The sequence below is a fragment of the Pseudopodoces humilis genome, chromosome 32, assembly GCF_049639895.1.
Source record: "Pseudopodoces humilis isolate 2021_Gansu_Grassland_sample_001 chromosome 32, ASM4963989v1, whole genome shotgun sequence".
Taxonomy (NCBI): Eukaryota; Metazoa; Chordata; class Aves; order Passeriformes; family Paridae; genus Pseudopodoces; species Pseudopodoces humilis.
The window spans coordinates 1507112-1521500 of NC_142231.1; the positions used below are offsets into that span (position 1 = coordinate 1507112).

General features: G+C 65.3%; 2 protein-coding genes across 2 annotated transcripts in view; both read left to right on the plus strand.

Annotated features, from left to right (window-relative positions):
• Nucleotides 1–549: 549 nt before the first annotated feature.
• ADCY6 (adenylate cyclase 6) lies at nt 550–13100 on the plus strand. The gene is made up of 22 exons (XM_014260650.2): nt 550–621; nt 1508–2342; nt 3788–3937; nt 4025–4146; nt 4253–4364; nt 4432–4559; nt 5139–5297; nt 5386–5527; nt 5607–5735; nt 6204–6229; nt 6330–6477; nt 7097–7194; nt 7268–7355; nt 7429–7545; nt 7625–7783; nt 9065–9240; nt 9321–9350; nt 9882–10011; nt 10487–10750; nt 11458–11662; nt 12231–12355; nt 12437–13100. Exons 2-22 carry the CDS (start codon nt 1509–1511, stop codon nt 12563–12565), a joined length of 3471 nt encoding a protein of 1156 aa, XP_014116125.1. The 5' UTR covers nt 550–621; nt 1508; the 3' UTR covers nt 12566–13100.
• An 857-nt stretch (nt 13101–13957) lies between these two features.
• CCNT1 (cyclin T1) overlaps nt 13958–14389 on the plus strand; it is a 9556-nt gene continuing 9124 nt past the window's right edge. The window contains exon 1 of the mRNA XM_005532045.3: nt 13958–14136. Within this exon, the coding sequence (XP_005532102.1) occupies nt 13964–14136 (173 nt within the window). The 5' untranslated portion in view covers nt 13958–13963. The remainder of the gene's footprint in view (nt 14137–14389) is intronic.

Genomic DNA, 14389 nt, shown 5'->3' on the forward strand with positions numbered 1-14389 from the left:
CGTGTAGGGGTGTGGGAATGCCACGGGTGTGCAGGGGGATTGGCGTGCGTGTGAACACACATGTGCGTGCACCACGCGTGTGCCAGGGTGTGCAATGTGTGCGTGTGCAAGGGAGGCACCGGGATGTGCGCGGGGCGGGTGTGCAGGGGGAGGCACTGGGGGCACTGGGGTGGGTGTGCAAGTGCCCCACTCGGGGGGGCTCAGGAGGTGCGGGCACGGGGGGGCCCAGCCGCGCGTGTCCCCGCTGTCCCCGCCATGTCGGTGCGTGTGTTCGTGTCCGTGTCCGTGCGCGTGTGCGCAGCCCCGGGGGTGCGAGTCCGCCCCCCCCCCTCCGGGCCGGACCGGGCCGCTCCCCCCGCCGCTGCTGCGCCTTTAAGGCCGCCGGCCGGGAGCGCCCGGGAGCGGATCCGGGCGGGGGGGGGGGGGGGGGGGGCGGCCGCGGGGGGGGGGGGGCGGGGGCGGCGCGGCCGGGACGGGGCCCGGGCCCGCCACCGCCACCGGGGCCCGGCCTGGGCGCGGGATGGGGCGGCGGGGACGCGGCGCGGCCGCCGTGTAGGAGCGGGCGGCGGCGGGGCCGCGGCGGGGCGCGGGGCCCCGCGGGCGGCAGCGCCGGGGGCGGAGGTGAGCGGGGCCGCCCCGGCGCACCGAGAGCGGCGGGAGGGGCGGGGGAGGTGGAACGGCGCGGCGTCGGGGAGCGGGAACGGGAACGGGGCTGGAACTGGAACTGGGATCAGGGAGGGGGGCGACACCGGGATGGGCCCCCGGCTGGCGGGAGCGGTGCGGCCCCGGGGGGCTGCTCGGTGCTCGGGGGGGCCGGGTGCGGCGGGAACTGCCGGTACGGTGGGAGCGTCCAGTGCGGCGGCCGAAGGGCGCTGGTGCGTCCCCGTGTACGGGCCGGGCTCGGCGGGCCTCCGGTGCCCGGAGCGGGGAGGGAGGGAGGGAAAGGAGGGAGGCGGCCGCCGCCACCGGGGCCGGGCCTTCCCGGTGGTCGTTCTCCACCGCCGCTCGCCCGGGGCAGGGACCGGCTGCCACGTCCCGGCTGGTTCCCGGTGCCCCGGGGCGGCCGTGCCCGGTACAGCCCGTTGGCCGCCGTTCAAGACAAACAGGGCCGGGACGCCCGGGTCGGTCCCAGCTTTGTCGCAGGTCGCTGCACCGGGAAGGGCGGGTTCGGGGCGGCCTCGGCAGGGCCACGCACTGGGCACCAGGACACTGGGCACCGGGACAACGGGAACCCAACACCGGGAACCCAGCGCTGTGCACCAGGATTCTGGCACCGGGCACCCAGCACCGGGACACTGGGGCACCGGCAACCCAGCACTGGCCGCTCCCACAGGGGCCATGGGGGTAGTGGGAGAGCTGGGACTTGGGCTCTGCATCCCCCAGGGCGGTGGTGGGGCCATCAGGACCCTCCACTCCTTGCACGGCCTTGAACCCCCGTGGACACCAGGGCCCCTCTTGGGGTGTCAGGGTGGGGGTCCGAGCGCTGACCCCCCCTCGGTGCCCACAGCATGTCGTGGTTCAGCGGCATCCTGGTGCCCAAGGTGGACGAGCGGAAGACGGCATGGGGGGAGCGCAACGGCAAGAAGGGCCCCCGGCCCCGAGCCGGCCTCTGTGGCCCCCGCTACATGAGCTGCCTGCAGGACCCTGAGATGGAGCGGGGTGCGGGACCCCCCCGGGGGCTGCGCTGCACTTGGCAGGAGGATCATTACGGCAAGAAGGGGCCCGCGGGCGACCTGGGACTCAAATCGGTGGACGCGGGCTTGGAGGACGGCGAGGCCAAGGGGCCGAAGGGAGCCGGGGGACATGGGGGGCGGCCGTCGGCCGGCGAGTGCTGGCGGCGGCTGCTCCAGGTTTTCCGCTCCAAACGCTTCCAGTCGGCCAAACTGGAGCGGCTTTACCAGCGCTACTTCTTCCAGATGAACCAGAGCAGCCTGACGGTGCTGATGGGAGTGCTGGTGCTGGTTTGTGGGGTGATGCTGCTCTTCCTCTGCCTGCCCGGTACCCCGCACGTGCCGGCGGCCGCCGCGCTGGCCGGTGCCACGGCCCTGTTCCTGCTCCTCATGGTGCTGTGCAGCCGCAGCGCCTTCCCCCAGGACTACATGTGGGTGGTGAGCTACGTGGTGCTGGGGCTGCTGGCCGGGGTGCAGGCGCTGGGGACGGTGGCCGTGTCTCCCCGAAGCGCGGCCGAGGGCGTTTGGTGGAGCGTCTTTTTCATCTACATCACCTACACGCTGCTGCCCGTGCGGATGCGGGCGGCCGTGCTGGCCGGGGTCCTGCTCTCCTCCCTGCACCTCGCCATCGCCTGGCACCGCAACGCTGCCGACCCCTTCCTCTGGAAGCAGGTAGGGACACACCTGGGAGGGGCTGAGCCCGGGGGGTCCCGCCCACCCGCAGGTGGGACCCCCCCCCCGACCCTGAATCCCGCTCTGCAAATTTGGATTTTTGTGCACTTGATGTTTCTGCTGGCGGAAAGTTCTAGATGCAGGAGGGGCCCCTTGGCTACCCGGGGACAGGGGGCCCCAGGGGAGGTCCCATGCTGGGGTCCCGTGGTGGGGCCGGGGGTCTCTACAGTGCCGGAGCCCCCGGGGGATGGGATGGGCCCCTCATCCCGGCACAGACCCACCATTGTGGGCTGCACCGGGAGGAAGGGGCACCCACAAAGCTCCCGTTGTAGGGCTGGCGGAAACCCCCGAGGAAGGACGCAAGTCCAGGGCACCGGGGCAGGGGAGTGGCTGTCACCCGGCGGGGCTGGGACACTGCCAGTGCCCCTCTGAGGGGGTGCTGCTTGCACAGGGGCTGCAGAGGGGTCCCCCGTCCCTAGGTCCGCGTGTTCCCAGCCCCAGCAGCTCCCCCTCCTTGAGCAGAGCCACTCATCACCCGTCACCCTCGCCCTGCCTGGCCAGAGCCAGGGCCACGTGCTGTCCCCGCGGGGCACAGGGCGAGGAACACAATGACATCCGAGGCCAGCAGGGTCACGGGAGGGGCCGCCCCCCTTGGGTAGGGTTCACCCCTTCAGGGTAGGAGCGATGGGGCTCCGGGGAGATGCGATGGGGCCGGGGAGGGGATGCGAGGCCTCTGCTCCCAGTGTCCCAGTGTGCTGGAGTGCTATAAATAGCCCTGGCCCCAGTCCCAGGGGATGGGGACGGGGGGGAAACCGCAGCTCCCTCCGCAGTCATCTCCGCTTTCTGACTTCCTCTGCTTCCCAAGGGCGTCCCCGTGACCCCCATGCTCCAGGCCCCCATGTACCCCTGGCCTCGGGCTCCTGTATCCTTATATCCCCCCTGCTCTGCTTTTCTACATCCCCACGTTCCCCCTGCCCCGGGTCTCCAGGTCCTTCACATTCATCCTGTACATGTCCCCTGTGTCCCCAAGTCCCCTCTGCCGCCCTACCCTGTGTCCCCAGGTTCCTGTGATCCCCCTACCCTCCCTCCATCCCCATATCCTCTTTGCCCCCACACCCCACCCCGTGTCCCCAGGTCCCTGCATCCCCTCTTCCCTGGTTTCCCACAGCCCCAAGTCCCCCATGTCCCTGCAGCTCCCTTGCCCTGTTTCCCCATGTCCTTTGGTGCCCCACATCCCCCTGACCCTGTCCCCTGTGTCTCCATGTCCCTGCATCCTCCCTGCTCTGTTCCAGAGCCCCCATGTCCCCCCATCCCTCTCTTTGCAGCCCCCTCTTCTCCCCTTAGCAGCACCCACCATACCAAAGCCAGGGTTCTGTGGTGCACAGGAGGGTGACAGAGCTGGCTGGGGGTCCCTGGGTGGTCACACTGAGCCCACCTTCCCCCAGCTCAGCGCCAATGCCCTGATCTTCCTGTGCACCAACGTGGTGGGGGTCTGCACCCACTACCCGGCCGAGGTGTCGCAGCGCCAGGCCTTCCAGGAGACCCGTGGCTACATCCAGGCGCGCCTGCACCTCCAGCGGGAGAACCGTCAGCAGGTGGGACAGGGGGTGCCGGGGGTCCCCGTGCTGGGCTGGGGGTCCATCAGCACCCCAGCCCTGCTGACGGGACTGTTCTGGCTGCAGGAGCGGCTGCTGCTGTCAGTGCTGCCACAGCACGTGGCCATGGAGATGAAGGAGGACATCAACACCAAGAAGGAGGACATGATGTTCCACAAGATCTACATCCAGAAGCATGACAACGTGAGGTACAGTGGGGATGGGGTGCAGGCGAGGTTTGGGGCAGGCATCGCCAGGGGAGGGTGTCTGGGCCAGTGTGTGGCCATCCCCAGCCCGTGCTCTTCCTCCTGGCAGCATCCTCTTCGCGGACATCGAGGGCTTCACCAGCCTGGCCTCGCAGTGCACAGCCCAGGAGCTGGTGATGACACTCAACGAGCTCTTTGCCCGCTTTGACAAGCTGGCTGCGGTGAGTGGAGGGGCTGGGGGACTTTGGGGGGGTCCTGGAGCCCTCCTAATCTGCTCATGTCCCCCAGGAGAACCACTGCCTGCGCATCAAGATCCTGGGGGACTGCTACTACTGCGTGTCAGGGCTGCCGGAGGCGCGTGGGGACCACGCTCACTGCTGTGTGGAGATGGGCGTTGACATGATCGAGGCCATCTCGTGAGTGGGGCAGAGCTGGGGGCTGTGCCTGTCCCCAGTGCCACCACAGTTTGGGGGGCTGCACCTGACCCTGCTGTGCCCATCCTCTGGGGTGGTTCATCTCTGGTGCCACCACAGTTTGGGGGGCTGCATCCAGCCCCGGTGTGTCCCCAGCGCCCATCTCCTGGGCTGGCATGTCCCAAGGTGCTACCACAACCCTGAGGAGCTGTGTCTGGTACTGCTGTGTCCCTGGTGCCCCTTCAGCTTGGGGGGGATGTAATTTTCCCAGTTTTGGCAAGTCCCAGGTGCCACCACAGCTTGGGGGATGATTCCCAGTCCTGGTGCTGGCACATCCCCAGTACCAGTCTGGGTCACAGTGCCTAGAGGTGCCTCAGGGTGCCGTGGGGTACTTGGGGGTGTCACAGTGTCTGGGGGTACCATGGGTGTGCCGTGGTGCCTCGGGTGCCTGTGAGTCCAGTGGTGCTTTGGGGTGCCTTGGGGTGCTGTGGTGCCTGGGAATCCTGAAGGGCCAAGGGTTGCTTGGCACCTGGGGGTGCCACGGAGTGCCCGGGGGTGACGCGGTGCCGGTCCCATCCGCAGGCTGGTGCGTGAGGTGACAGGGGTGAACGTGAACATGCGTGTGGGCATCCACAGCGGGCGGGTTCACTGCGGCGTCCTGGGGCTGCGCAAGTGGCAGTTCGATGTCTGGTCCAACGATGTCACCCTCGCCAACCACATGGAAGCGGGAGGCAAAGCCGGGTGAGCCGGGAGGGGGGACCTGGGCTGGGGTCTGGGGTGGGGGGCGCTGGGCAGGGAGGGCTCAGCACCTTCATCTCCCCATCCCCAGGCGCATCCACATCACCTGGGCAACGCTGCAGTACCTGAATGGGGACTATGAGGTGGAGCCGGGCCACGGGGGCGAGCGCAACGCCTACCTCAAGGAGCACAACATCGAGACCTTCCTCATTGTCGGCTGCAGCCAGAAGCGCGTGAGTTGGGGGTCGTCTGGGGGGCAGCAGGGGTGAGGCAAAATTGGGGTCGCCCCCTCATGGCCGTGTCACCCTGCAGAAGGAGGAGAAAGCTATCCTGGCCAAGCTGCAGCGCACTCGTGCCAACTCCACCGAGGGGCTGGTGCCACGCTGGGTGCCCGAGCGCTCCTTCTCCCGCACCAAGGACTCCAAGGCCTTCCGGCAGATGGTGAGCAGCCCCGGGGAGGGCATCTGGCACGGGGGACCCTCACCATGGTGCTATCAGCCACTCGCTGCCCTTCCGTGGCTGTTGGTGGCTTCCCCAGCCCTGCCCACAACCCTTGTGGCTTCCTTCTGCTGCCCATGGGCCTCAGGGAGTTCCTGGGTGGCCCCTGGTGCTCATCAGACCTTGGAGATCTTCCTTGTTCTCACCAGTCCTGGGCACCCTCAGGGGTCTCCCATCCTCACTGGTGTTAGACATCCCCCCCTAGACCCCTCCCTGCTCCCTTTCCAGGTCCCTGAGATCCTCTTGTCCTTGCCAAGAACCCTTGGGGACTTCCCTTGCCCCATTTACCCCTGGAACTCTGTCCCCCTTCCTGGGTGGCCCTGAGTGATGTCCCATGTCCTTGTCATTCGTGAGGGTCACCCCCATCCATGCCAGTGTCTCTGACACCTCTGTCTCCCTTGTGTCTCCCAGGGCATCGATGACTCCAGCAAGGACAAGTAAGTGTTCCCATGCTGGGCTGCTGGGGGGGGTCATGACCAGCCCCTCCCTGGGGCAAAGCTGGGAGCCTGGGAGGGTCCTGACGCCCCCATTCCCCAGCCGTGGTGCCCAGGAGGCCCTCAACCCTGAGGACGAGGTGGATGAGTTCCTGAGCCGGGCCATTGATGCCCGCAGCATTGACCAGCTCCGCAAGGACCATGTCAAGAAGTTTCTGCTCACCTTCCAGACCCCTGAGCTGGAGAAGAAGGTTGGGGGCCCTCTGTTCCCTTTGCTCTGGATCCACTGTTCCATCTGTCTCTCAAAGTCCCCTCTGCCCTGGCCCCGTCATCATCTTTGTCCTCCCATCTCTCCTCCATCCCTTGGGGTCTTCTCTGTGCTGGTTTCATGGTCCTTCCGCCTTCTCAAACTCATCCCCTCCATTCCATCCCCTGGGGTCCCCCCGTCCCCTCCCATCCCCTGGGGTCCTCTCCCTGCATCCCATTCCCTGATTCCCTGAAGTCCCCCCAATCCCCCTCCATCCCATGCTCCAGGGTAGTCCTGTCCCCCTTTTCCCCACCCTCTGGGTTCTCCCCCTCTCCCTCCATCCCAGTTCTTGCATCCCCTGGGGTTCCCCCATTCACCCTTTGGGATTGTCCCTGTCCCCCTGCATTCCATCCTCTGGGATGTCCCCAAGTCCCCTTCATCTGCATCCCTTGGGGTCCTCCCATTTCCCTCTATCCTGTCCCCCCAGGTTTCCCCCATTCCCCTCCATGTCATTCACTGGTGTCCCCTCAGTCCCACCTCCATTCTCCTCCTGGGATTCCCCTGGGGTTCCTGGGGTCCCCCCTCTATCCATCCAGCCCTCCCACCTCCCCCTGTCTCCTCAGTACTCCAAGAAGGTCGATGACCGTTTTGGTGGCTACGTGGCCTGTACCCTCCTCGTCTTCTGCTTCATCTGCTGCCTCCAAATCGTGGTGTTCCCCCAGTAAGTGCTGCAGCCCCCCCAAATACCAGCTCTGATCCACCAGCCCCATCACTCACCTCCCACCTCTCCCCAGCTCCTCGCTGATGCTCGGGGTCTACGTCAGCATCTTCATCGTCCTTGCTGCCATCCTCTTCATCTGTGCCATCTACTCCTGCATCACTGTGAGTACCTGAGGGCTGGGAGGGTTTTTGGGGGGCTCAGCCATGCCTGACAGGCTCCTTGGTGCCCCTCCAGCTCTTCCCCGCCACCCTGCAGCAGCTCTCCCGCAGCATCGTCCAGTCCCGCGCCCGCAGCACCGGCATCGCTGTCTTCACCATCCTCCTCGTCTTTACCGCTGCCTTCATCAACATGGTAGGGTCCTGGGGAGTTGGGGGGTTTTGGGGGGCTGTGGGGAGCTGTGGGGCACCGGCTCATCCCTCTGGCCCCCCAGTTCTCCTGCAGCCGTGTGGCCCTGAGGGACTGCGCCGCCCGTGAGCTCAATGTCACCCCCGGCTCCGTGGGGCCCTGCCAGCTCCGCGCCCTCAACTTCTCCCTGGGCACCCCCGCGGGCTCCTGCCATGGTGACGGGCTGGCCTGTGACTTCCCCGAGGTGAGTGGCCCTGGGCACCACCTGCTGCAGGGCACGGGGCCAGGTTCCCACAGGGGTCCCTGCTGGTGCCAGGTCCTCCCTGGGTGCTGGTAGAGGGTGCCCATGGGTGTAGTGTCCCCAGGAATGCTGGCATGGATCTTTGCAGGAATTTTGTCCCCAAGGGTGCTGGCACGGGGTCCCCATGGGTGTGGGGTCCCCATGGGTGCAGTGTCCCTCAAACATGCTGGCACAGGGTTCCTGAGGGTGCAGGGCGCTGGAATGGGGTCCCTGCAGGCACTGTGTCCCTAAGGATGCTGGCACAGGGTCCCAGAGGGTTCAGTGTCCCCCAGAGTGCTGGCACTGGGTCCCCACGGGTGCAGGGTGCCAGCACAGGGTCCCCACACACACACGGGGTGCTGGCACAGGTCGCTCGGGTCCAAGGTCCTCAGTGGGTGCTGGCACTGAGCCCTTGAGGTTGCTGGGTGCTGGCACAGTGTCCCCAGGGGTGCAAGGTCCCTGTGGGCGTGGGGAGGTGCTGGGAGTCCTGAGGTACTGCAGGAGTTCCAGGGGTGCTGCAGGGTTCCCAAGGGTGCCATCCAGTGTTCCCAAGGTGCTGCAGGAGTTCCTGGAATGCTGTCTGGTGTCCCTGGAGTGCTGCAGGAGTTCCTGGGGTCCCAGCTGGTGTTCCTGAGGTGGCAGAGGGTTCCCCAGGGTGCCATTCAGGGTTCCTGGGGTACCATCCATAGTTCCTGGGTGCCACCCGGGGTTCTTGGGGTGCTTCAGGAGTCCTGTGGTGCTGGGTGGTGTTCCCAGGGGTGCCATGTGGGGTTCCCAGTGTGCTGCAGAGGCTGTTGGGATGCTGCAGAGTTCCTGTGGCTGCTGTCCAGGTTCCCCAGGAGTTCCATCCTGGGCTCCTGGGATGAGGGCTGGAGTTCCTGGGGTGCCATCTGGGGCTCCCAGTGTGTTGCAGAGGTTACTGGGGTGCCATCAGGAATTTCCAGGAGTGCCTGCCAGTATTCCCAGGGTACTTCAGGGGTTCTCAGGGTGGCATCCAGTGTGCCAGGGGTGCTATCCAGGGTTTCCAGGGTACTACAGGGGTTCTCAGGGTGACATCCAGTGTTCCAGGGGTGCTATCCAGGGTTCCCAGGGTCCTATAGGGGCTGCTGGAACGCCAGTCCTAGTTCCTGGGTGTCATCTGGGGTTCCCAGGGTGCTGCAAAGATCCCAGGGGTGCCATCTGCTGTTCCTGGGTACCACCTGGTGTTTCTGGGGTGCCACTGCATCCCACCACGTCTCTCCCCAGTACTTCAGCTACAGCGTGGTGCTGAGCCTGCTCGCCTGCTCCGTCTTCCTGCACATCACTAGCATTGGGAAGCTGCTGCTCATGGTGGGCATCGAGGCCACGTTCCTGCTGCTGGTGGAGGGGCCTCACGCAGCCCTCTTTGACAATGCCGACCTGCTGGTCGTGGCCAATGCGCTGTGAGTGCTCTTGGACCCCAGGGGTCCCCACCTCAGAGCCCTGTTCCTACCCCACTGACCCCTGGCTCCTGTCCCCACAGGCCCTCCTTCAACGTGACCCAGGGAGAGTGGTGAGTGGGAAACTGGAGTTGGTGGGGACCTGGGAGCAGGGGGACGAGGGTGGGCAGAAGCAGGAGAGTCCCTTGGGGGTCTGTGCTGCAGCACTGGGGGGTAGGTACAGCCTCAGGGTCTCTGGTTTGGCTTTGGGGTCTGGGTGCAAATTTGGGGCTCCTTTGGGTGAATGAATGGATCTTTGGGGTCTACCGCGCAGATTTAGGGTCCCTGGGATGGGAATGTGAATGTTTGGGGTCTGGATGCAGGTTTGGGGTCCCTGAAGGAGGCGAGTGCATCTTGGGGGTCTGAGTAGGTCACTGGGGCCTGGGTGCAGATTTTGGATCTCTTGGGTGAGTGGGTGAATCTTTGGGGTTGGGTGCACGTTTGGGGTTCCCCTGGGTGGGTGAGTGGAACTTTGGGGTCTGACTGCAGATTTGGTGTCCCTGGAGTGGGTGGGTGGATCTCTGGGGTCTGGGTGCAGTTTGGGATCCCTGGGTGGGCAAGGACGGGTCCCTCAGCCTGCCTCAGGGCTCCTGGGGGTCCTGCAGCCCGGCAGAGGGGAAGGTGGCCCTGCGCTACGTGACTCCCGTGGTCCTGGCCGTGTTCGCGCTTGCCCTGTACCTGCACGCCCAGCAGGTCGAGTCCACTGCCCGCCTCGACTTCCTCTGGAAGCTCCAGGTATGACCAAGGTGTGGGGGGCTGGGAACAACCTTTTTCCTGCATCCTGAGACTGGGACCGACCCCCTCCCTGCTCCCTGGGACTGGGGTGACCACAGGGACAGTATTGACCCTTTCCTATACTCTGGGACAAGACTGACCCCTCTCAGCACCCCAGAACCGAGGTGGTTGTGAGACTGGGACTGACGCTGCTCCCTGGGATTGGGGTGACTGTGGGATTGGAACCAACCCCTTCCTTGCATGCTGGGACCAGGACTGACCCTTCTCTGCATCCCAGAACCGGGGCAGTCGTGGGACAGGGACCAATCCCTGCCCACATGCTGACACAAGGGTGGCTACAGGGCTGGGCGTGACCCTTTCCCTGCACCCCAGGACTGTGGTGACCATGGGGCTGGGACCAACCCCCTCTCCTCACCCTGATGCTGGAGCAGCCATGGGGTCCTGTGGCAGCTCCCACCTGAGTCTGTGCCCACAGGCAACGGGTGAGAAGGAGGAGATGGAGGAGCTCCAGGCCTACAACCGGCGGCTGCTGCACAACATCCTGCCCAAGGACGTGGCCGCGCACTTTCTGGCACGGGAGCGGCGCAATGACGAGCTCTACTACCAGTCCTGCGAGTGTGTGGCCGTCATGTTCGCCTCCATCAGCAACTTCTCCGAGTTCTACGTGGAGCTGGAGGCCAACAACGAGGGCGTGGAGTGTCTGCGGCTGCTCAATGAGATCATTGCCGACTTCGATGAGGTGCTGGGGCGGAGAAGGGGAGAGGGGAGGGGGTGCATGGAGGTGCAGTGCACAGGGATGGAGTGCAGTGGGTGGGGTTATGGGGTGCTGGAAAGGCAGTGGAGCAGTGGGGATGAAGTACAGGATGCACTCCATCCTTGGAGAAGCTATAGAGCAGCTGTCATGGAGCCACAGGAATGGGTGCAGGACATGCTGGAGAGGCTGTGGATAGGGTGCACAAGGATGAGGTGCAGGAAGATGGGGTGTTGGAGCGGCTGTGGAACACCAGGTTTGGGGACAGGGTGCAGGAGATGGTGAGCATGGAGTGCTGTAGAAGCTGTGGAGCACCATGGATGAGGATGGGGTGCAGGGGACACAGACACGGGTTGTGGGAGAGGCTGTGGAGGACCATGAGTGAGGTGGATGCACAAGGTATGGAGAGCCTGCAGAGCACCATGGGGACAGGGTGCAGGAGGGACAGGGTGCAGCAGATGGTGTGCAGGGGGTGTTGGAGAGGTTGTGGAACACCATGGGGGAGGTTGGGGTGCAGGGGATGTGGTCATGGGCTGCTGGAGAGGCTGTGGAGCAGCATTTGTGGAGCCACAGTGCAGGAGGTGCTGCAAAAGCCATGGAACAGCATCCATGGAGCCACAGGATGTGGTGCAGGATTTGGGGTACCCATCGCCCTGTCGAGGTGCTGTGGGGGTGACTCCACCCCGTCCCCCCAGATCATCAGTGAGCAGAAGTACCGGCAGCTGGAGAAGATCAAGACCATTGGCAGCACCTACATGGCTGCATCGGGGCTGAACGCGGCCACCTACGACCGTGAGGGCCGGAGCCACATCTCAGCACTGGCAGACTACGCCATGCACCTCATGGAGCAGATGAAGTACATCAATGAGCACTCCTTCAACAACTTCCAGATGAAGATTGGTGAGTCCTTGCACACCCGTTGCACACCCTTTGCACACCCTTTGCACAGCAGCCATCCCATGCTGTTGTTGGTGGCTCTTGAACCCCATTTTCCTTTCTCACTTCCTCCTTTCCCAATCACCTCTTCTTTTTCCTTTTCATACCCCATTTACCTCTCTCACACCCCTTTTTCCTCTCACACCCCCTTTTCTCCCCTCTTGCCCTTTTCCCCCTCTTGTACCCCCTTTCTCCCCTCACCCCTTCCTTTTCCCCTCTCACCTCCCCTCTCCCCTCTCCCCACCTTTTTCCCCCTTCACACCCCACTTTTTCCTGTCACTCCCTCCTTTTCCAATCTCACCCCCCTACCCCTTCTTCTCCCCCCTTCACCCTCTTTTCCCCTTTCCCCACCCCCTTTTCCCCTCTCACCTCCCCTTTTTCCCCCTTCACACTCGTCTTTTCCTTGTCACTCTCTCCTTTTCCAATCTCACCCCCCCACCCCTTCTTTCCCCCATCACTCGTCTTTTCCCTTCCCTCGCCGCTTTTCCCTGAGTGTGGGGGTCGTCCCTGACTCTCCGCCGTGTCCCCCCAGGCCTCAACATGGGCCCAGTGGTCGCAGGGGTCATTGGGGCTCGCAAACCCCAGTACGACATTTGGGGCAACACCGTCAACGTCTCGAGCCGCATGGATAGCACTGGGGTCCCCGACCGCATCCAGGTCAGTCAGGGGTGCGAGTGGCACAGGACGCTTGCCCAGAGACCCCCAAGGACCCCCCTCACCCCTGTGTCCTCCCTCCAGGTGACAACGGACCTGTACCAGGTGTTGGCGGCCAAGGGCTACGTGTTGGAGTGCCGGGGGCTGGTCAAGGTCAAGGGCAAGGGGGAGATGACCACCTACTTCCTCAATGCGGGCCCTGGGGGCAGTTAGGGGGGTCCCCATGGTGTCCCCCCATGCCGGGGACTCCCCCAGCCTGTGCCAAGCTCAGGCAACAAAAAAAAAAGGAAAAATCCCCAAATCCACATATTTTAAAGAAAAGGGAGAAATGGACACAAGGGAGGTGGTTGGGGGGTGTGGGGAGGTAACCCTGTGCCCTCCCTCCAGGGGTGTTTTAGGGGGTGTTTCCCAGCCCTGCACCGGGGTGTTTTTTTTTTGGGGGGGGGTCATGGTAACCCCCATCCCTTTGCTGAAACCCCCCATGTGCCAAAGAGGGGAGATGGGGCCCCCCCAGGAAAGGGACTGCAGGGGGTTTTGGGGGCAGGGGGGTCCCCAGCCCCCTCCATGTGCCAAATTGAAGTGCCGCCTGCGGGGGGTGGGGAGCAGGCCCAGCATCTCCGCAGCCCCCTCACCCCCCGGGGGTCCCAGCTCCCTCCGGGGGGGCTGTGGCGGGGAGGGGGGGGCAGATCCTCCCCCTTTTAAATGCAAAAAAAACCTAATGAAGTGACTTTTATTTTTTCTTTTATTTTTTTTTTTTTGAAGCAGTTTTGGGGCGGGGGGGTTCAGCCCGGGGGACTGTGGGGGGCACTGGCTCCCTCACCCCAGCGCAGACCTGAGGTACTTTGTCCTTCGTGTGTACAGATAAATTATATATAAAACACTTTGGATACGAGCTGTGGCCTGGCCTGTGGGGCGGAGGGCGGCCGGAGGGGCTTGCGGGGATCCCGGTTGGGAGGGGGCTGGGATCCCAGGGGGGCAAAAGCACCGGGATCCCGGTGATGAGGGGTCCCGGAGCGGGAGCACAGCGAAGTCCCGGTGCGAGGGGATCCCGGTGAGGGAAGGGGGGTGTCAGAGAAGTCGGTTGGGGAGTACAGACAACGTCTCGAGGTGCGAGGGGCTGCGGGACCCCGGTAAAACCGGATCTTGGAGGGGTGGGAAAATCAAATCCCGCTACCTCAGGGTCCCGGGGTGGGGGGGAAACATACCAGAGTCCCGGGGGGGTGATACACTGAGGTCTCGGGGTGGAGGGACACACCGGTTTCCCGGGGGTCCCCGGCTGTCAGTGCGTAGAAGTGCCGGTACGGGGGAGCTGAGAGGCCGGTGGCAGGGCCACCGGGACCGCCCCGGGGTGCGGGGGTGTAGCGGGACCCGCTGAAACCCAAACCCCTCACGGCGTGAGGGGGAACGCGGGCGGCGCCTCACGGGCGGGGCGTGGCCTGGCCGTGAGGGGCGGGGCATCTCTCAGTCCCCGCCCCCTCAACGGTCCCTCCCGGCTTTGGAACGCTCGCACCTCTAACGGCTCCCCCCGCGCCCGCCCACCCGACGCTTGACGTCAGCGCGTCGCCGCGTTGCGTGCGCACGCCGCGTCCCCCGCGCGGGCGCAGAGCCGCCATGGAGGCCTCAGCGGGCGGCGGCGGCGCCGGGCCCGGGCGCCGCTGGTACTTCAGCCGCGAGCAGCTGGAACGGAGCCCATCCCGTCGCGCCGGCCTGGACCCCGACAAGGAGCTCTCGTACCGCCAGCAGGCGGCCAACCTGCTGCAAGACATGGGGCAGCGCCTCAACGTGTATCCGGCCGCGCTAGGCCGCGCTAGGCCGCGGGTGGGAGTGGGGCGGGGCGGGGAGAGCCGGGTGAGGGGAGAGCCGGGAGCGGGTGAGGGGAGAGCCGGGAGCGGGTGAGGGGAGAGCCGGGAGCGGGTGACGGGAGTGCCGGGAGCGAGTGCGGGGAGAGCCGAGTCTTGTGGGGATCGAGGAGAGCCCGGGACGGGGAGATCAATGCTGGGGGGTGATGGGAAGGCCCGAGCCGGCTCTCGGAGCGGG

Excerpts from the sequence above, each read along its gene's own strand:
- ADCY6 (XM_014260650.2), top strand. The coding sequence starts at position 1,509 with ATGTCGTGGTTCAGCGGCATCCTGGTGCCCAAGGTGGACGAGCGGAAG. Across the intron at positions 4,365-4,431 it reads GCTTTGACAAGCTGGCTGCG|GAGAACCACTGCCTGCGCAT; the intron begins GTGAGTGGAGGG and ends CATGTCCCCCAG. Across the intron at positions 9,351-9,881 it reads AACGTGACCCAGGGAGAGTG|CCCGGCAGAGGGGAAGGTGG; the intron begins GTGAGTGGGAAA and ends GGGGTCCTGCAG.